Source organism: Oncorhynchus tshawytscha, linkage group LG20 (genome assembly GCF_018296145.1).
Source record: "Oncorhynchus tshawytscha isolate Ot180627B linkage group LG20, Otsh_v2.0, whole genome shotgun sequence".
Lineage (NCBI taxonomy): Eukaryota > Metazoa > Chordata > Actinopteri > Salmoniformes > Salmonidae > Oncorhynchus > Oncorhynchus tshawytscha.
In genome coordinates this window covers 18,340,259-18,361,547 of record NC_056448.1, presented here as the reverse complement: position 1 = coordinate 18,361,547, position 21,289 = coordinate 18,340,259, and the positions used below count along the sequence as shown (strand labels likewise).

Below are 21,289 nucleotides of genomic sequence, written 5' to 3'. Positions count from 1 at the left end.
GGAAATAAAAAGGGGGGTGGTATGATGGTACTTATAGTTTTAGTCAGTTGTAGTCAATATGACGTATGAAACACATGAATACTAACATATCTTCTGAAAAGGCCACTCCATGTACAAAACATAGTTGATTTTTTGTTATCAGATTACAAAATACAGAATGAATATAAAGCACAAACAAATTATACTTAAATGTTGGGTAACATGTTGTGAGAGTGATGTTGAACATTAATTATAGCCTACAATGCATACTTGTTCATAAACAAACCTGTTTGTTAAAGTATACATAAAAAAAGGATATATTAAATGTGTTAACAGCCGGGGAGAACTCACTTGTTATATCTCAGTGTAAAGATGATCAACACTTTATACAACATTATATCTTCTTCATGATACAGTTATCTACGCACTCTTGGGTCCAGGATTGTACCACCAGCACCCTTACAAAGAGTTTGCCATCTTTCCTCCAAACAAAGTGAAAGCAGGTGTCAATGGAAGTCCCTTATGATGATTAGCTGGCAGTGTCACTGCTTCCTTTCTTCTTCCTGCGGCAGGCTTGGAGGGAAACATACATCAGGGCGGTGGCGGGGAGAAGGACTAAGAGGAAGAGCAGGGCAGCCCAGGCTCCAGGTTTCAGGGCCTTCCTCAGGCCCACACTCTCCCCCGGCAGCAGACTGCTCAGACTGAGCATGTAGCCCAGGGCCCAGCCCACAGAGGCATCCCCTGCCTGGTGACACCACAAACACACATCTCAGTCAGCTTGGGAACACTCAGAGCATTCTGATACGCACCTGGTGCACTAGTTAAGGACATTCAGAGGTTAAAGCTTCAATGGAGAGGCTGCAGCCTCAAAATCGATGCAACATAGTGAGATTTCTGGGAACTCTTGCGATACAGACCAAGTGGACCAGGTCGAGGGTCTGGTGTTTGAGAAGTCAATGAGAGAAGTGAAAATGTCTTCCTTAAATTGACATTTTCTCAAAATCTAAAGGCAATACCTAGATTCAAGCCAATGTCTTTTTTTATTTGACCTTTTTTTAACTAGGCAAGTCAGTTAAGAACAAATTCTTATTTACAATGACAGCCTAGGAACAGTCGGTTAACTGCCTTGTTCTGGGGTAGAACGGCAGATATTTACCTTGTCAGCTCAGGGATTCGATCTAGCAACCTTTCGGTTACTGTCCCAAAGCTCTAACAACAAGGCTACCTGCTGTCCCTAAGTGGCTACCTGCCGCCCCGTCTTAAGTGGTTGAATATTTTATTACTCCAACCTTGTGAAAGTGACAAACTGACACATTTTAATTTTCGTCAAAAACAACTTTATATTGAAGGAGTGCCTTTGATTTGACGGCCTGCACATGCGCAGTTTGGTGGGAGACAACCGTTAGACCTGTTTCTATGCATGAGCTTAGCTAGCCAACATCGCCTACAAGTGTGATCGGGCATTTCTATTGGAGAAGCAGTTTCTGCCTATCTTCATGCGGTAATGTCTTTACTGATATGACTTTGTGTAATGTAAAGGATTATGCTGATATCTGGAGTAAAAGAAGGAGATAGAGAAGAAAAAAAACATTCCCAACAAGCAAGCTCACCTTTTTCTGGAAGGAAATGTGGGGAAATGAGATCTCATCAAAGCCATAGCCTCTCGTGAAGAGCACCTTGGTGAACACAGAGGCAGCACAGAAGTCCTGCAGACGAGGCTCCTGATCTGGGGCCAGCACCAACATCTGAAACAGGATATAAAAATGGGGATGACATAGCCATGAAATACATGACACGCATACAAAACCCTCATCCATTGAGACACATGCAAACAGAGACACTTTCTCTCACATGCATGGATGCTCACAGACAGACAGACAGACAGACAGACAGACAGACAGACAGACAGACAGACAGACAGACAGACAGACAGACAGACAGACAGACAGACAGACAGACAGACAGACAGACAGACAGACAGACAGACAGACAGACAGACAGACAGACAGACAGACAGACAGACAGACAGACAGACAGAAGGCTGCTAACCTCATTGATGCTCATGTTACAGATAGAATGGGCTGCCTCTTCCAGTTGGGCAGGGGTGGTGACAGGGATTCCTGTAGTAGTCTGTAGGAACTGGTGAATGTAGAAGAAGGCAGAGAACGCCTGATGGACAAATGGACAGAGAGAGAGAAAAAAATATGAATTATGATTAGGGTCGGAGCTGGAGTTAGGGTTATGGCTGGAGCTAGGGTTGAGGTTAAGGTTGGAGCTGGAGCTGGAGCTAGGGTTGGGGTTAAAGTCGGTGCTGGAGATAGGGTTGGGGTTAAGATTGGAGCTGGAGCTAGGGTTAAAGTTGGTTCTGGAGCTAGGGTTGGGGTTAAGGTTGGAGCTGGAGCTAGGGTTAGGGTTAAAGTTGGTGCTGGAGCTGGAGCTAGGGTTGGGGTTAAAGTTGGTGCTGGAGATAGGGTTGGGGTTAAGATTGGAGCTAGGGTTGGGGTTAAGGTTGGAGCTGGAGCTAGGGTTAGGGTTAAAGTTGGTGCTGGAGCTAGGGTTGGGGTTAAGGTTGGAGCTGGAGCTAGGGTTAGGGTTAAAGCTAGCGTTGGAGTTAAGGTTGGAGCTGGAGCTAGGGTTGGGGTTAAGGTTGGAGCTGGAGATAGGGTTGGGGTTAAGGTTGGAGCTGAAGATAGGGTGGGGTTAAGGTTGGAGCTGGAGCTAGGGTTGGGGTTAAGATTGGAGCTGGAGCTAGGGTTAGGGTTAAAGCTAGCGTTGGAGTTAAGGTTGGAGCTGGAGCTAGGGTTGGGGTTAAGGTTGGAGCTGGAGATAGGGTTGGGGTTAAGGTTGGAGTTGAAGATAGGGTGGGGTTAAGGTTGGAGCTGGAGCTAGGGTTGGGGTTAAGGTTGGTGCTGGAGCTAGGTTTGGGGTTAAGGTTGGAGCTGGAGATAGGGTTAAGGTTGAAGCTGGAGATAGGGTTGGGGTTAAGGTTGATGCTGGAGCTAGGTTTGGGGTTAAGGTTGGAGCTGGAGATAGGGTTAAGGTTGGAGCTGGAGCTGGAGCTAGGGTTGGGGTTAAGGTTGGAGCTGGAGCTAGGGTTGGGGTTAAGGTTGGAGCTGGAGATAGGGTTGGGGTTAAGGTTGGAGCTGGAGATAGGGTTGGGGTTAAGGTTGGAGCTGGAGCTAGGGTTGGGGTTAAGGTTGGAGCTGGAGATAGGGTTGGGGTTAAGGTTGGAGCTGGAGCTGGAGCTAGGGTTGGGGTTAAGGTTGGAGCTGGAGATAGGGTTGGGTTAAGGTTGGAGCTGGAGCTAGGGTTGGGGCCGGAGCTAGTATTAGAGCTAGGGTTAGGTTTGTGGTTGAGGCTAGGATTAGGGTTAAACCGGGATGTGGGCATGAAGCTATGGTTGGGGTAAAGGTTAGGTTTGTGATTGAAGGTAGGATTAAGGTTGAACCCAGATGTGGACGTGAAGCTAGGGTTAGGGTTGTTTTAACCACTGTAAACTGTCTCTCACCATGAAGCTGCCACTGACATTGGGCTGGAACACCTTATCAAAGGAGCACTGGGAGAAGGGGCAGCTGTGGAAGGAAAATATCTCAGTAATGTTGCCCAGGCAGTGATCATATTTGCCAGTGCCCTTCACAGACAGGGCTGCCTGGGGATTGTAACTGTAGCTGGGTGTCTGGGCCACCGTGCAGGGAGAGTCAAACAATGTCCCCAGCTTCATGGTGACGATGTAGCCTGCAGGGAAGCACGGATGGGCCACTGTCCCTGTGTGACCCTGAGTCTGAGAGAGAGAGGGATTGAGTGAGTGTGAGAAATTGTTACAGTAACTTGACACATCAAGTAGAGAGCAAGCTACAGGCATGGAGAACTATGGTACTGAGTGCCAACATCTATTGTTGCAATTGTGCTGGGATGACTTTCAAATACACACAGTGAATTAAATATGTGGTAGAAAACAATTCTATAAAACCAGTCAGGGGGTGATATGTTAGTGGGTGGGTTTCCAATGATTAATAACAAAGTTTCTTTATTTCAATGGTCCTGGTTTACACTATGATATTATCTTGTAACATGAACCAAGAGCTTTTCCTGAACATGTGACATGACTGGAAAAGACTTTGGGCCCTTGCTGTACTGTATAAGGTTGTTGTTATGTTGTTGTGGCCAAACAGAATGTTTCCTACCGTCACCAGGTGAGCCAGTAGGCGTTTGAGGACCTGGTCTCGTCCGTAGCACAGGAAGCTGTGTGTGTATAGGGAGTAGTCATGGCCATACAGACGTAGCTTCATCCTGTCACTCTCATCTTCCACCTCATCCTTGGTCACAAAGGTGATCTGGGTCGACGCCCCACCAAAGTCCAGCGCCCCCACCGTCTGTCTGCCCGGGCTCAGCCAACGGCCCACAAAGCCATACTACAGTGGGCACACAGGGACAAACAAAGTAACAGGAGAGGTGTGTGGGTAGTTTATGTCTACACAACAGATGCAGTCATCTATGTACAGTGCCTTCGGAAAGTATTCAGACACCTTGACTTTTTCCACATTTTGTTAGATTACAGCCTTATTATAAAATGTATTAAATCATTTCCCCCCCTCACCAATATACACACACTACCCCATAATGACAAAGCAAAAACAGGTTTTTAGAATATTTGCTAATTTATAAAAAATTTTTTTTTTTTAAATATCACATTTACTGTACATAAGTATTCAGACTCTTTACTCAGTACTTTGTTGAAGCACCTTTGGCAGCAATTACAGCCTTGAGACTTCTTGGGTATGACGCTACAAGCTTGGCACGCCTGTATTTGGGGAGTTTCTCCCATTGTTCTCTGTAGATCATCTCAAGCTCTGTCAGGTTGGCTGCACAGCTATTTTTTAGGTCTCTCCAGAGATGTTAGATCTGGTTCAAGTACAGGCTCTGGCTGGGCCACTCAAGGACATTCAGAGACTTGTCCCGAAGCCACTCCTGTGTTGTCTTGGCTGCGTGCCTAGGGTATGTGGAAATGTATCAGAAATGTATCCTGTTGGAACATGAACCTTCGCCCCAGTCGGAGGTCCTGAGCACTCTGGAGCAGGATTTCATCAAGGGTCTCTGTACTTTGCTCCGTTCATCTTTGCCTCGATCCTGACTAGTCTCTCAGTCCCTGCCGTTGAAAAACATCCCCACAGCATGATGCTGCCACCACCATGCTTCACCGTAGGGATGGTACCAGGTTTTCTCCAGACGTGACGCTTGGCATTCAGGCCAAAGAGTTCGATCTTTATTTCATCAGACCGGAGAATTTTGTTTCTCATTGTCTGAGAGTCTTTAGGTGCCTTTTGGCAAACTCCAAGTTGGCTGTCATGTGCCTTTTACTGAGGAGTAGCTTCTGTCTGACCACACTTCCATAAACGCCTGATTAGTGGAGTGCTCTATTACGATTTCTTCAACAAATCTTATCTTTATCTTATCTTAAACAAAATATATTAACATTTCTTTAACACTTTTTTGGTTACTACCTGATTTCATATATATTATTTGATAGTTTTGATATCTTCACTATTATTCTACAATGTACAAAAAAACCTTGAATGTGTAGGTGTGTCCAATCTTTTGACTGGTACTGTACATTTTCAAAGAATGCCTACAAAAGCTTGGAATGAAACTAACACAGGATACTTACGTTTTTAAGTGCTTATGGTTACGTGCAAAGAAATGAATAAGACAGGGATCGATTACAACCACCATAGATAGCAATGCTAATGCAGAATCTTTATATTCAAACAGCCGTATACACTAGGGGTTCCCAAACAGTTTTGGCCTGCAACCTCATTTTAAACCAAATAAATGTTTGACCCCTCCACGTAAAAAAAGGGTGATGTAATCAACGTCCAATGTTTACTTTTTTAAATTGGGGCTATGACAATCTATTACAAATCAGTCTGACAGTACTTCAATATAAAGGAATTATCGTTAGAAGTGACTGAAATGCATCAGAAATGTATTTGGAAATTCAGAAGATCATTAGTCAATAATTTAATCTTCTGCTTCTTCTTCTAATTGTGCAAGAAATGTCGGTGGAAACTCTTTTATGGGCAAATATTGATGTAACAACCATCATATCGAAGTAAATTTGGAGTCAGGCGCTGACATGTTGCGACAGCTCGTCAGGAAAGCATGCAGTTTACTAGCCTACAGATTAAATAAATTATGAACTTTACAGGGTGGTGAAAGTGCAAGGTGATGAGCTTGATGCTCCTTTCCAAAAAATATTGAGGGTCTTATTCTGGTGACATGCTAATCAATGCTAGGCTGCCGTTATCACTACGTCATCACCCACAACCTTTTATAACCAACAAGTCAATTAGATGGAAAAACATCTCTGGTGGGAAAATGCACATTTTGTTTTCATGCAGATTTTTGAATATTCACGTGAAAATCTGTCGCCAATTGGATGGAAACCTAGCTAATGATTGTTATTTTTCCCCCAGTCTATTTTAGTGCCTGGATTTGTCCACTCAGTTCTAATGAGTCCTGCGTTGCTTGTGGGTATTCCTGAGATTTATCTTTCAGTGAAGGGGTGCAATTTATCTTGTTGCTTAAACCATTCAAAAGATACACATTTGTAGGAAGAAAACAGAAACCGCAGTTTATTACAACCGCATCTAGCGGCTACCAGAGGTTACTGATGTAACCCCGGTTATATGAACCGAGAGCAATGTTTATTTCTTTATTTAAGTGTTTCTCGTGACCCCATTTTCTAATCAGGTGAAAGGTGAAAGCTTGGCCATGGTACCTTGATGAAGTTCTCCAAGAGATAGTTGACAGTGACCCAGCCGTATGCTCCCTCCTCCTGGCCACTTAAGATGGCTGCCCCCTGGTAGTTAAATGGATAGGACTGGATTTTATGACCCACTTCCTGTAAAACCTGGGCTGACTGGACAGGGCTGGAGATACTGTTGACAAAGTGAAATGTACTACTTCAGATATTGTAGATTCAGGATCAACGTGGGGAATGGAATGAAAAACATTACTTAGCATGACAACAATACCCTATCTACCAGACAAACGCTACATTTCTCAAGCTTGTTGTGGACTTATTTCCTATTAGATATCTCAGAACCACAACGACTCACATTTGACCCTGATAACACAAAGATCCATATTTGCATGTTTTAGAAACTCTTACTGCCATTTGTGTGTATGTGTTTCTTTGACCTACATTCTGTTAACATTGCATGTGTCTGAAACAGGTGTGAACAAGAGCACGAAACATGTCTATGTGTACGTCTGCATGGGTATGTGGGTCTTAGTATAACTTAGTGTGAACATGTGTCTTTAAAACAGACTGTAGGAATAAGACCGTGTGTCTGAAACAGGTATGATTGTGTTTCTAGGAGCTTGGCAGCTTAAAGGTGGGGGCCTGTTTTTGCCAGTCTGCCCTGGAACGGGAAATCCTTACCAGTGGTGGGAAAAGTACTCAATTGTGATACACAAGTACAAGTATAGATACCTTAATAGAAAGTTATTCAAGTAAAAGTTAGTAACCCAGTAAAATACTACTTGAATAAAAGTATTTGGTTCTAAATATACTTAAGTATCAAAAGTAAATGTAATTTCTAAAATATACATTAGTATCAAAGTATAAATAATTTCAAGTTCCTTATATTAAGCAAAGCAGAAGGTATAAGGGCACAAGGCGAGACCCAAATGCAGACACAGGAGGCAGATGGTTGAGCTCCGATATTTATTATGACAAAAGGGGTAGGCAAAAAGCAGGTCAGGTACAGGCGAGAGTTCATAAACCAGGTCAGAGTCCAAACGGTACAAGACGATAGGCAGGCTCGAGGTCAGGCAGGCAGGCTCTGAGTCAGGACAGGCAAGGGTCAAAACCGGGAGGGCGAGAAAATACTGGGAAAGCAGGAGCTGAGAAACAAAAACGCTGGTTGCCTTGACAAACAAGATGAACTGGCACAGAGAGACAGGAAACACAGGGATAAATACACCGGGGAAAATAAGCGACACTTGGAGGGGGTGGAGACAAGCGAAACAGATCAGGTGGCGACAGTACCCCCACCCTCTAGGGGTGCCACCTGGCGTCCTACCTGGGCGCACACCTGGTTGACCGGGGTGTCGCCGATGGAAGTCGGCGATGAGGGCTGGATCCAGGATGTCTCTAGCGGGAACCCAGCACCTCTTCTCCGGGCTGCAACCTTCCCAGTCAACCAGGTACTGGAACCCCCCCCCCCTCCTGTCGTCGAACAACCAGAAGGTGTTTTACCGTGTATACCGGATGGCCATCGATGACACGGGGAGGAGGGGTGGGCCTGGAGACAGAAGACAAAGGGCTGTGACACACGGGCTTAATCCTAGACACATGGAAAGTAGGGTGAATACGGAGGGTACGGGGTAACAAGAGACGGACAGTAGTGGAACTAAGGACTCTAGAGATGGGAAAAGGACCAATGAAATGGGAGGACAGTTTGCGGGACTCCACCTGAAGAGGCATGTCCCGTGTGGAAAGCCATAACCTCTGCCCAATGCGGTAGCGGGAAGCTGGAGTCCGGCGATCCGCTTCTTGACGATACCTGGAGTTGGTCTTGAGAAGTGTTAACCGAGCTCTTCTCCAGGTACGTCAACAGCGGCAGACGAACATCTGGGTTGAGGGTATGCGGACCTCCTGCTCAGGGAAGAGTAGAGGCTGATTCCCCTTTTGAGTGCTCCATGGGGTGAGTCCAGTGCCTGAACAGGGAACGGTGTTCCGAGCATACTCCATCCAGAACAGTTACCGGCTCCAGGTAGTGAGGTTGGTTGAGACCAGGCATCATAGGGTGGTTTCCAGGTCCTGGTTAGCTCGCTCCGACTGGCCGTTGGATTGGGTATGGAATCCGCAGGATAGGCTGGCCGACGACCCAATAAGAGTGCAGAACGCCTTCCAGAACTGAGACGAGAACCCCGGTCAGAGACTATGTCCACCAGGAGTCCATGGATCCGGAAGACGTGGCTCACCATGAACTGGGCCATCTCCTTGGCAGAGGATAGTTTGGGGAGAGGGATGAAATGGGTGGCCTTGGAGAACCGATCCACTCCCGTCAGAATGACGGTGTTGCGCACCAGGCGGATGGAGCCCAGTGACAAAGTCCAGAGATATGAGACCAGTGATGATGAGGAACCGGTAGTGGCTGTAGGAGGCCAGAAGGAGCTTGCCATGGGGTCTTGTTCTGAGCGGTGACGAAGGCAGAAACGTTGGGAACCATTGTGGGCCACCAGAAACATAGTCAGAGGAAGGCTAGGGTTCGATGGGAACCTGGATGACAGGTCAGCCTGGAGGAATGAGCCCATTCCAGGATCGGACTGAGTTTGGGACAAACAACCGGTCAGCAAGGTCCCCTTCAGGTTCAGGCTGGGAACGTTGTGCCTTGCGAACCAGGGTTTCAATACCCCAACCCACTGAAGCCACAAGGCATGGTTTTGGAGACCGAGGGTCTGGCAGAGGAACTGTATAGGCGGGAGAGGATTCAGGATTCACATTTTTTTGGACCCTGCGTGGTAGGAAATGGTGAAGTTGAATCTTGTAAATAACAAAGCCCACCACCTGCCTGGAGTTAAGGCATTTGGCTGTATGGAGATATTCCACATTTTTATGGTCGGTCAAAACCAAAAATGTCTGTTCTGCTCCTTCCAGCCTGTGCCTCCACTCTTCCAGCGCCATCTTGACTGCCAGAAGTTCTCGGTTGCCTACGTCGTAGTTCCTTTCTGCCAGATTGAGACGATTGGACAGGAAGGCACAGGGATGGAGGTTTTGGTCCTGGACAGATCGCTGGGACAGGATGGCCCCCACTCCAACATCAGAAGCATCAACCTACCACAAATTGACGAGACGGGTCCGGATAGATGAGGATGGGTGCTGTGGTGAACTGATGCTTCAGGTCCACAATGGCTCTGTCAACAGCTGGAGACCATGTGAACGGTACTTTGGTAGAGGCGAGTGCAGAGAGGGAGGCCGTCAGGGTGCTGTAGCCCCGAATGAAACGGCGGTAGAAGTAGCGAACCCTAGGAAATGTTGTAACTGCACCCTGGATGTAGGTTGAGGCCAATCTACCACTGCTTTCACCTTTTCAGGATCCATTTGGACATTTCCATCAGCGATGACATATCCTAGAAAGGAGATTGTAGAGCGGTGGAACTCACACTTCTTGCCTTTCACAAACAACTGGTTCTCCAGGAGGCTCTGAAGGACTTGTCTGAAATGGAGAACGTGTTCTTGGGCAGACCGGGGAAAAAAACAAAAACACAATGTCGTCAAGGTAGACGAACACAAAACGATTTAGCATGTCCCGGAGCACATTGTTTACCAGGGCTTGGAAGACAGCGGGGGGCGTTGGTGAGTCCAGACGGCATGACCTGGTACTCATAATGTCCGCTGGCTGTGTTAAATGCTGTCTTCCACTCATCTCCTTTGCGTATCCGAACCAGGTGGTTGGCATTCCGAAGGTCCAGCTTGGGAAAAAAATTCTGGCCCACTGGAGAGGTTCGAAAGCTGAGGAGAGATAGGGGGCAACGAATCTTGATCGTTATATCATTAAGACTCCGGTAGTCAATGCACGGACACAGGGTATTGTCCTTCTCCATGAAGAAAAACCCTGCGCCGGCAGGTCATGCAGACGGACAGATGCCTCCAGTAGCCAGAGATTCCTCAATGTACTCTTCCATGGCCTTGGTCTCTGGGCCGGATAGAGAATATAGCCAACCATGAGGTGGTGTGGTGCCGGGGAGAAGATCAATGGCACAATCATAAGGACGGTGCGGGGGAAGAGAAGTAGGCCGTGCCTTACTGAATACATCCAGGAGGTCATGGTACTTATTGGAAATGGCAGAGACATCTGAGGCTTTGCTTACACCCCGAGGATGACGCCTCAGGGGACAGCTGTGCCAATTTAAAGCAGTGGGAATGACAAAACGGGCTCCAACACAGGATGGAGCTCGTGGTCCAGTCAATAACAGGGTTGTGTTTTTGGAGCCACGAAAATCCCAGATCAGGAACATGGGGTGAATCGATGAGTTGGAACTGTATGGTCTCACTGTGGTTTCCTGAAACCCGTATCTGAACAGGCACTGTGCTATGTGTGACTCTTCCGATTGAGTGGCCGTCCAGTGCCCTTGCATCAATGGGGACAGAGCGGTTGAGTGGGAATACCTAATTCAGAAACCATGGTAGCATCCATAACTTTCGTCAGCCCCAGAGTCAATGACCACCTGGAGAGACTTAGACTGGTCTCCCCACAGCAGAATCACAAAAAAATGTGTACAGGTGATGTGAATTAGGGAACTCCCAGCCTGGTGAGCCAGAGTACTTGTACCCACTAAAGAAAATGGTTTCTTGACAGGGCAGGTGGCTATATAATGTCCCACACCTCCACAGTACAGACAGTTTGAACTCAACCTATGTGAGCATTCCCCAACCGATAATCTAGCTCTTCCCAGTTGCATGGGCTCTGGAATATCCAACTCACCCATCGCCAATGATTCTTGTTGGGTGTTTTCGACTCTCCTCGGAAATACACACGTCTAGGATTTTCGGATTCCTTAGGGCGTGCACCAACATCAACAAATGAACGACTGTTCCCGAGGCCCGACCTCATCTCACAACGCCGTTCTCGTAGGCGCCCTCAATCCTAATCGAAAGGGGCAATGAGAGAATCGAGATCCAGTGGTATTTCCCGAGCTCGTCCTTTATCCCCTCCGACAGTCTGTGGAGGAAGGTGCCGAACAGAACCTCCGGATTCCAGGAACTCTCGGCGGCCAATGTTTGAAAATCTACTGCGAAGTCTGCCACACTACGGGAGTTATGATGCACTTGCAGTAGTCTGAGCCGCCTCCATCCAAGGCGTTCCATCAGGGAACGAAGCCCTTCCAAAAGGTCCCGAAGTAGTGCCTCATGCCTCCCAATGATGGCTCCCTGCAGGGAGACAACGTGACAGAGCTGGTTCAAGTCTGCTGGGTCTGTCATGGCCAGTTCGCACTATAAGGGCACAAGGCGAGACCCAAATGCAGACACAGGAGGCAGATGGTTGAGCTATGATATTTATTATGACAAAAGGGGTAGGCAAAAGGCAGGTCGGGTACAGGTGAGAGTTCATAAACCAGGTCAGAGTCCAAACAGTACCAGGCAATAGGCAGGCTCGAGGTCAGGACAGGCAGGGGTTCAGTAACCAGGTCAGAGTCCAAACGGTACAAGACGATAGGCAGGCTCGAGTTCAGGGGCAGGCAGAGTGGTCAGGCAGGCGGGCTCAGAGTCAGGACAGGCAAGGGTCAAAACCAGGAGGGCGAGAAAAGAGAGACTGGGAACGCAGGCGCTGAGAAACAAAAATGCTGGTTGACTTGACAAACAAGACGAACTAGCACAGAACTAGCACAGGGAAAATAAGCGACACATGGAGGGGGTAGAGACCAGCAGGTGAAACAGATCAGAGGGTGACAGACAACACCATTTTCTTGTTTACATTTGTTACAGATATCCAGGGGCACACTCCAACACTCATTTTCATTTGTGTTTAGTGAGTTTGCCAAATCAGAGGCACTAGGGATGACCACGCATTCTCTTGATAAGTGCGTGAATTAGACCATTTTCTTGTCCTGTCAGGGAAAATGTATGGAGTAAAAAGTACATTATTTTCTTTAGGAACGTAGTGAAGTAAAAGTAAAAGTTGTCAAAAAAATTAATAGCAAAGTATAGACACCTGCAAAAAAACGTAAGTAATACTTTTAAGTATTTTTATTTAAGTACTTTACACCACTGATCCTTACCCACGGATTATTTGCATACAAAGATACTCATACGCACACACACCCACACACAGCCTGTCACACCCTGATCTGTTTCACCTGTTCCTGCTATTGTCTCCACCCCCTCCAGGTGTCGCTTATTTTCCCCAGTGTATTTATCCCTGTGTTTCCTGTCTCTCTGTGCCAGTTTGTCTTGTATGTTTCCAAGTCAACCAGCGGTTTTCCCATTCTCCTGCTTTTTGCATGCTCCTTTTTCTAGTCCTCCTGGTTTTGACCCTTGCCTGTTTCTGGACTTTGTACCTGCCTGACTGACCATTCTGCCTGCCTGGACCATGAGCCTATCTGCCACTTTGTACCTCCTGGACTCTGATCTGGTTTTGACCTTTTTTACCTGTCCACGACCATTCTCTTGCCTACCCCTTTGGATTAATAAACATTTTAAGACTCCAACCATCTGCCTCCTGTGTCTGCATTTGGGTCTCGCCTTGTGCCTTGATACAGCCACATGCTTGTGCACTCACACTCATTAACACACTATAACTCACTTGAGGAGCCTCATGCCAGCGGTGGCTCCGAGGTAGACAGGTGTCAGGTGGTGCCTGGCTCTGGGGATATCCTGCATGGCCTGGTCCAGGCAAACTTGGAGGCTTCTCCCTGCTGCTCCCTGCTGTCCCACATAGCTAGAGATTCCTCCACCTGCATGGCGGGAACATGATACATAACTGTATGTAATATAGTCCGACCACACATTATCACAATTTTACTAATTCCATCCACTTATTTGGTGGTCTAGTCATCTGAGTTTATGAAAATAACTCCTCTCCCTAGACAGAGCTGTAGAAGTATATTTTTTAACTATATTCCATTTAACATTGATCAAATCGACTAGTAATAGAAAACGATGGTGGGGAGACATGCATGCACACATGCAGTAGCTACTGTACATAAAAAGAGAGCACTTGGAGATTGAGTCTTACTACCTGGAAAGTGTTTGTTTACATGAACTTCAGGAAAGCTGGTGTATTTGCAAACACTTCACATTAATGAAAGCAGCCAACAACTGTGATCTATATGAACACGCAAGTCATGTATGCAGAACAGGACTTGAAAAGCACACAGCACACTGAGTCACTGCACAACTACTGACAAATCCACCGTTGCTAGGCATCCATGTTTTTCTGCTTCTTTATGTCTAGCCTTGTGTAACGAGTTACCCGAAAGGCGCCCACACAGCACACAAAGGGAACTGTTCTTTGCCAACTGGAGTGCCAAAAAACTTCCACACCATTTAACTAAAACAGTGTTTATTTCCTTCTCAGAGTACCCAACAAAAGTAGAATTGAGATTTTAGGGTGTAAGGCTTTGAGTAACACACTATTTTACTATAATTTTGTATCTGCCTGCAATTTACATTTAAAAAAAATGTAAATCTGTACTTTCTGGTGATTTCTTCAAATAATTGGTTACTAACAAATGGTAATATTGCTTGTTTTAATAAGTTTAAAGTAATTGATATGTAAACACTAGGTAAATAGCAGACAAACACCTGGAACAATCCTTCTATTGGGACACTCTTACCCTTTGGATGGCATTCACTGTGCTGAGTGACCACACCTGTGCCGTTCTGCTTGTCTGCTGGCCACTTGTAGATGTACATAGCTGTGTGGGAGGAACCTGCGTCCAAGACTATCCCATACTGGGGAGAGGGTTGGAGAGAACAGAGGAGAGGGAGGTTAAAGACAGAGGGAAAAATATTGACAAAAATGGCTGATTAAGAATAACGTCAAAGGAAAGACAACCTAATTGGGTCTACTCTACTCCAAACAATAAAAGGCTACAAATGATCAGGTGTTTGAAATCCATCTACGCAAAGACATTTAATAGGGATAGAGGCATCTGGAAGACATTTAACTTGATTGACTATAAACCTCTTCTTTCAAATGGTGGCCTCTGTCTTTTATGACATGTGTATATATTTTGGCAGCATGAATGTTGGTTGCATGTTTACTTCAAGATAAGATAGATGGAAAGTTGTGGAGCAAGTGAGAGAGGATGAGAACAATCCATGTTTGCAGATCATGAACGCTTTGTAGTGTGTAAACTCCAATCCTGATTGTGCTATGAATCATCAACTCTAAACATCCACTTTTGGACATAATTCAATTTGAATTGCTCTCTTTTTCTGACAAGGCTGTTGAAACTTGTTTAATTCACTGACTGTGTTTGGCAAGTTATTGTTTCCTTTCTCATTTGAACATTTACACACAATTCACCATGTTTAGAGTTGACGTTTCACAATCAGGATTGGAGCTTAGACACTCCAAACAGCTCCTTCATGATCTGCAAACATGGGTTGTTCTCAGACCAGACAAACATGGGTTGTTCTCAGACCAGACAAACATGGGTTGTTCTCAGACCAGACAAACATGGGTTGTTCTCAGACCAGACAAACATGGGTTGTTCTCAGACCAGACAAACATGGGTTGTTCTCAGACCAGACAAACATGGGTTGTTCTCAGACCAGACAAACATGGGTTGCTTTCAGACCAGAAGCCTCCTGTTTTTGTGACAGCGTGCACACACACACACACACACACACACACACACACACACACACACACACACACACTACCCATATAACTAGAATAATTTAACTTAATCTACATTCTTTCCACTTCAATCAACCTTTCCCGTCTCTGTATGTTTTTCCTCGTGCTAAATGTGTGTTTACATGGTAATATACAGTCATTACCATAATTATTGGCACCCTTGATAAAGCCGAATAAAAAAGACTGTATAAAATAAAAAATAAAAATACTGAGCTACAGTGAGGTCCAAAAGTAGTGACAGATTTTGTTTTTGTTTTGACTCTGTACTCCGAAACTTTAATGTGAGGGTATTTTCATCCATATCGGGTGAACGGTTTAGAAATCACAGCACTTGTTGTACATAGTCCCCCCATTTTAGGGAACCAAAAGTATTTGAACAAATTCACTTATATGTGTATTAAAGTAGTCAAAACTTTAGTATTTGGTCCCATATTCCAAACACCCAATGATTACATCAAGTGTGTGACTCCACAAACTTCTTGAATGATTTTGCAGTTTATTTTGGTTGTGTTTCAGATTATTTTGTACCAAATAGAAATGAATGATAAATAATGTAGTGCGTCATTTTAGAGTCACTTTTATTGTAAATAAGAATATAATATTTCTAAACACTATTTTTACAACATCCATCAAATGTAAATGCCTGGAGTTTGCTAAACGTCATTGACACTTGGATTGGAACTGTTGCTATGGTCAGATTACATGAAAATAGAGCTCTTTGGCCACACACACCAGTCGTAGGTTTCGCATCAAAAGAAAGATGCATATGCAGAAAATAACCCCATACCTACTTTAAAATATGGTGGTGGATCTTCAACGTTATAGATAGGTTAGCTGACAACGTGTTGTTGCGATTCTGGATGGCCAGATAGCTAGCAACAATGACAAGAAGATGTGGGGAATCGTAGGTGGCTCGTTTCAGCTCATTTTATCTTGTTCTTGATACCATGTTTTGTTTTGAGGTGTTTTAACTGATGTCATGTCTATGCTAATATGGATCAAATTCCCTACCTAGCTAACCAACAACTGTAACTATGTATTTGAGAGACAATGAGTGCTCATTGTGCAAATGTATTTATGTTTTCAATAAACATTGGAGACTAAATATAGTTTACATGTTGTCAACAATCTAAGCCAACCTGGTCTGTTATGCTCCATAGTTGCACACGTGTCGGTTTTGTTGCTATGTGGCTATTTGGTTCTGTAAAGTATCAGGAACTTTACCCAGTACCAGGACATTTTAGTCAAAAACCTGGTTGCTTCTGCCATGCGGCTGAAACTTGGCTGCAAATGGATCCCCAAAACAATAACCTCAAGCAGACATCAGCATCCCCAAAGAAATGGTTAATTGACCCCAAAATTAACATTTTGCAATGGCCATCTCAGTCTCTAGGCTGTTTTAATTAAAGATGGAGGGTCCATAAGCACAGACGAAGGATGTCAATGATCTGGAAATATTCTACATGGAGGATTGGTCTAGAAGAATGGTCTAAGATTACTCCCAATGTGTTCTCCAATCACACATATATATATATATATACACACAGTGGGGCAAAAAAGTATTTAGTCAGCAACCAATTGTGCAAGTTCTCCCACTTAAAAAGATGAGAGAGGCCTCTAATTTTCATCATAGGTACACTTCAACTATGACAGACAAAATGAGAAGAAAAAAAATCCAGAAAATCACATTGTAGGATTTTTAATTAATTTATTTGCAAATTATGGTGGAAAATAAGTATTTGGTCAATAACAAAAGTTTATCTCAATACTTTGTTATATACCCTTTGTTGGCAATGACAGAGGTCAAACGTTTTCTGTAAGTCTTCACAAGGTAAGTCTTCACAAAGTATTGAGATAAACTTTTAACTGTTATCAAGAAATTATTTGATATCGAGTTATAAACGACTGCATTGGACCTTTAAAATGGTAAGAAAATAAAATAAAAAGCAAAGAGCAATTTCTCAAGCAAGAATTTAGCTAGGGCTGTCTTGGAGTAGTATGAGTGGGAAGGGGAAAATAGAACATTTGCTATTTTGTCAGAGATGTTTGGAACTCTTTTTTATTGGTCTATTAACTAATTTACAGAAGTCACCATGGAATGGCCAAAACTCCATCCCACCAAAACAGGCTGAAATTTCAAGCTGTGTTTTCAAACAGCTCTTACACTAAAAGTGCATTATCATAATATTCACAATTTCACAATATTATTCCAACCTCATAGTGTCGAAATATATAGAAAACACAGGAAATCCCAGTTTTGACTGCACTGGGCCTTTTGCTGTGTTCAAAACAACTGGGAACTGAAAAATTATGACAAAGTGATCTTCAGGTCAGAGCTCTAGAAAGAGGCACGTTTTTTTTCTGAGTTCCCAGTTGTTTCGAAAGCACAGGAATCTGAGATTTCCGAGCTCCCAGATGTTTTGAACACTGAATTTAATACAGAATTCCAAGCATACCCGATCATCGGGTATGACTCTGCTGGGGATTGAATTCCCAACTTCCCAATATCAGGGTGGACACTCTAACCACAAGGCCACTGAGTTTGTCTACACAGCTGACATTAATAACTCAAGTGCGGTGACAATCTATCTGGCATTAAGTATAACTATCTGTATCTACTAAATGGTGAACCAGCTGATTGGCATGGCCTGTATGTTTCACCCGAGGAATACATCTTCCTGTTTTGACCTCCCAATAACCCCCGCAAAAACTCTTCTGCTGAAAACGAGCTCATCCACTGACATGATTGATGGGGCAGTGGGATGGAAACAGGATAAGACCTTCAAACTTTTTCTAAACAGACTGATGGTTAACAATTTCACCAGCTAACAGGGGTGTGTGGTTGACGGCTTTGGTATGGGAAAATAATAAGAGATAGGCGATAGGGGCTACACAAAGACGACCTGTAGTAATCTCCAGCTGTGATGATATAGGGGACTTCAGATTTGTTTATTCGGTACATGAAAACTTGAGTGAAAAAGTACATTTTGTGTGCACTACGACATCACACACTGATTTTTATCTTCAACAAGTCAGCATGGTGGAAACACACCACTGGTGGGAAAATGTGAATATTTTCTTTATGCAGATTTTAGAATATTTGCATGAAAATCTTTCACCAATTTAATGGAAACCTAGCTAATGGGAGGTTAGAGGGAGAGTCTTCCAAAAACAGAACAACATGGAAATGCACCGAAAAGAAACATAATGGATATACACCACTGACAAAATATGCACTAGTAGTCATTCCCACGGTTCTAGGTTGTTAACGGACAGAACATCTGCAGGCCAGTCCTCCATCCACAAAGAGCTGCTTTCCGTCCCCCCCTTTTTTTGTTGAAACACAATGTATGGTATTCATACAACTTGAAGGGTATTAATAAGATTTATATGAGAATCAGTAGAGATTTGATTCATATGCTTTACCTAAACAGACTGTCAGTAACACATGTAGAAGTACTAGTTATCATCTTTTATGGTTCAAGCTGCATTAAACTACTCTTCTCTTTGAGATGTTTTGAATTCACCCAAACATACAGGGGGGTTGAGCCATTGGCAATGTCTAATCAAGCGAGTGGAGGCTTCTTTCTACTTTCTGCACAAAGACCCAGGCATGCATGAGGGTATGTGACATCACACCAGACCACGCCAGACTACACCACAACCAGCACACATACACATCAAGTTGCTCACAATTGTGTTGTTAGTTTACATGCCATCCATGTAAAAAGCATTCTGAAGAAGTCCAGGGGGCTGCTCCATGAGCAGTGAAGAGAGTGCACGCACACACACACACACACACACACACACACACACACACACACACACACAGAGAGAGAGAGACACACATTGTGAGAGACACACACACACAGAGAAAGAGGTGTGGGGGAGGGGGGAGTTCCAAGGACCCTGTCTGCAATGTAATACAGATGTCAGGAGAAGCCCCTCGCCAACAATGTCTCGTGGACTTGATGCACTCGAACACAGTCATTGTCGGCAGGTTGCTTTGGACACCACAATGTAGTGTCACAGATAGAACAATGAGCCAGACATTTTACAGGATGTACAAATGTAAAGTCTTCAGTTGGCATTTCCACTCACTACCAAATATGGTGATGAGAGGATGCCCAGTGGCCCGCAGTGGGAGAAGATGGATTTTGGCCGACATCCTGCTAATTTTCATACAGTTTTCTGTTTTTAAAACTAGACTTCAGCCGTTGCCAAAGTTTCCCAAAAATTGCGTTGTTTAGAAAGAGTGCAAGGGAAAAGTGAGTTATAGCACAAGCGCACTTCACAGAGTACGCGTTCCCTAACGTAAATCTGCAAATAAATGCTAGAACGCGCCAATAGGATCTCATTAGCTAGTGCTTGGTTCTGCCCAAATCCTTGCTTGTTCTGCCCACTATGATTAATTTGCTCCCATTGGAAACGACAGACTCTGGTCTATCCTGCATTAGTTAGACCCTAAGTTGTCAGCAACTCGCACCCATGTTGGAACAGTTCTCCGGGTGAATGGTGCTTTCAAGACAGGTGGGAACTAAAAGAAAACGATGTCAAATCACGGTGTCAGTGGCCTTCAAGTCGGAAATTTGGAGCTCTAGAAAGATACCGGAGTTTCCAATTTGGAATTCCGAGTTGGATGACCTTTCAAATGTATTTTTCCTAGTCGGAGCTCGTTTTTGTGGTTCCGAGATCCCAGTTGTCCTGAATGCACTGAAATCAAAAGTCGGAGATTTCCGAGTTCCCAGTTATGAATGCGGCAGAAAATAAGGCTATTTTGACAATGGGACAGACACATTAATGGCCAAATAGGTTTTATTATTTTTCAGTGACTGTCCTCTCATAACTGGTGTATTATTTGTTAGGAGCTAAGAAATGCTGGCCATCAACCTTATTCAAGTGTATGGAAAGAGCATTTTAAGCCTATAAACCTAAAATGGTACTGTAGACTAACTGAATTGCTACACGTTTCTTGTATTATTTTACGAATCAGGTGTATAGATTTACTCAAATGTTGACTGCTTGTCAACATAATTTTCTTATGAACAGTGTTATAGTAGACTTATAAATTACCATGTCCCATAGACTACGCTATTTATATTATGAATGCGTAGAAGTGGCGCGCGAGGACCGGACACCGCACTGCACTCTCCATTGCACCGTTGGAAATGTGTTCATTTTACATTTCACGACACCGCATAAAAGCTGTGAACACAGAAATAATCCAACGAATCTTACCATACATTCCGGAGGTTCGGCCAAGTCCTCGGTGGGAATAGTTAGAAGCAAAATGGCTAGTATTCCAAACAGTACAAGCGCAACCGGGGCGAAAATATAACGGCGTTGCTTGGCCATGTGTTGAAACTGTAGTTCTTCTTCTTGCAGATGGAATCTCCAATGCGATGCCTGGCTTGTCAGTGAAGGCAAAGTAGAAGAGATAACAGCTTGAGTGAGGTAACTTCACAATGGGTTTGGCTTCATACAACTCACATCATTGCTACATCAATACATTAATTATATGTAGCCATATCATTTATAAATGCCTCATGAGCTTAGTTCTGTCGTACCTCATCAGAACCCAAAATATAATCTTGTTTTACTCCAATGTTTGTTGACAAAGTAAATTACTGAACAACATTTTTAAGCCCACATTTTTTTCATAATTATTTAAAAAAAGATCTGTCAGAAGTATTTTGCTGATGGCGCACACTGACTGGACCAGGTGAAGCATGGCCTATCTACTGAATGCCTGACTGGACCAGGTAAAGCGTAGCGTATCTACTGAATGCCTGACTGGATCAGGTAAAGCGTAGCCTATCTACTGAATGCCTGACTGGATCAGGTAAAGCGTAGCCTATCTACTGAATGCCTGACTGGATCAGGTAAAGCGTAGCCTATCTACTGAATGCCTGACTGGATCAGGTAAAGGTTCT

At 44.3% G+C, this 21,289-nt stretch overlaps 1 protein-coding gene across 1 annotated transcript; it reads right to left on the bottom strand.

Moving 5' to 3' along the window:
• Window positions 1-20: 20 nt before the first annotated feature.
• LOC112219352 (ectonucleoside triphosphate diphosphohydrolase 2) lies at window positions 21-20,796 on the bottom strand. The gene is made up of 9 exons (XM_024380521.2): window positions 20,595-20,796; window positions 14,326-14,443; window positions 13,293-13,443; window positions 6,758-6,917; window positions 4,164-4,391; window positions 3,488-3,760; window positions 2,029-2,148; window positions 1,590-1,724; window positions 21-724 (listed from the first exon to the last, which is right to left on the bottom strand). The coding sequence occupies exons 1-9, from the start codon at window positions 20,709-20,711 to the stop codon at window positions 509-511; spliced, it is 1,518 nt and encodes a 505-aa protein (XP_024236289.2). The 5' UTR covers window positions 20,712-20,796; the 3' UTR covers window positions 21-508.
• Between the last annotated feature and the right edge of the window lie 493 nt (window positions 20,797-21,289).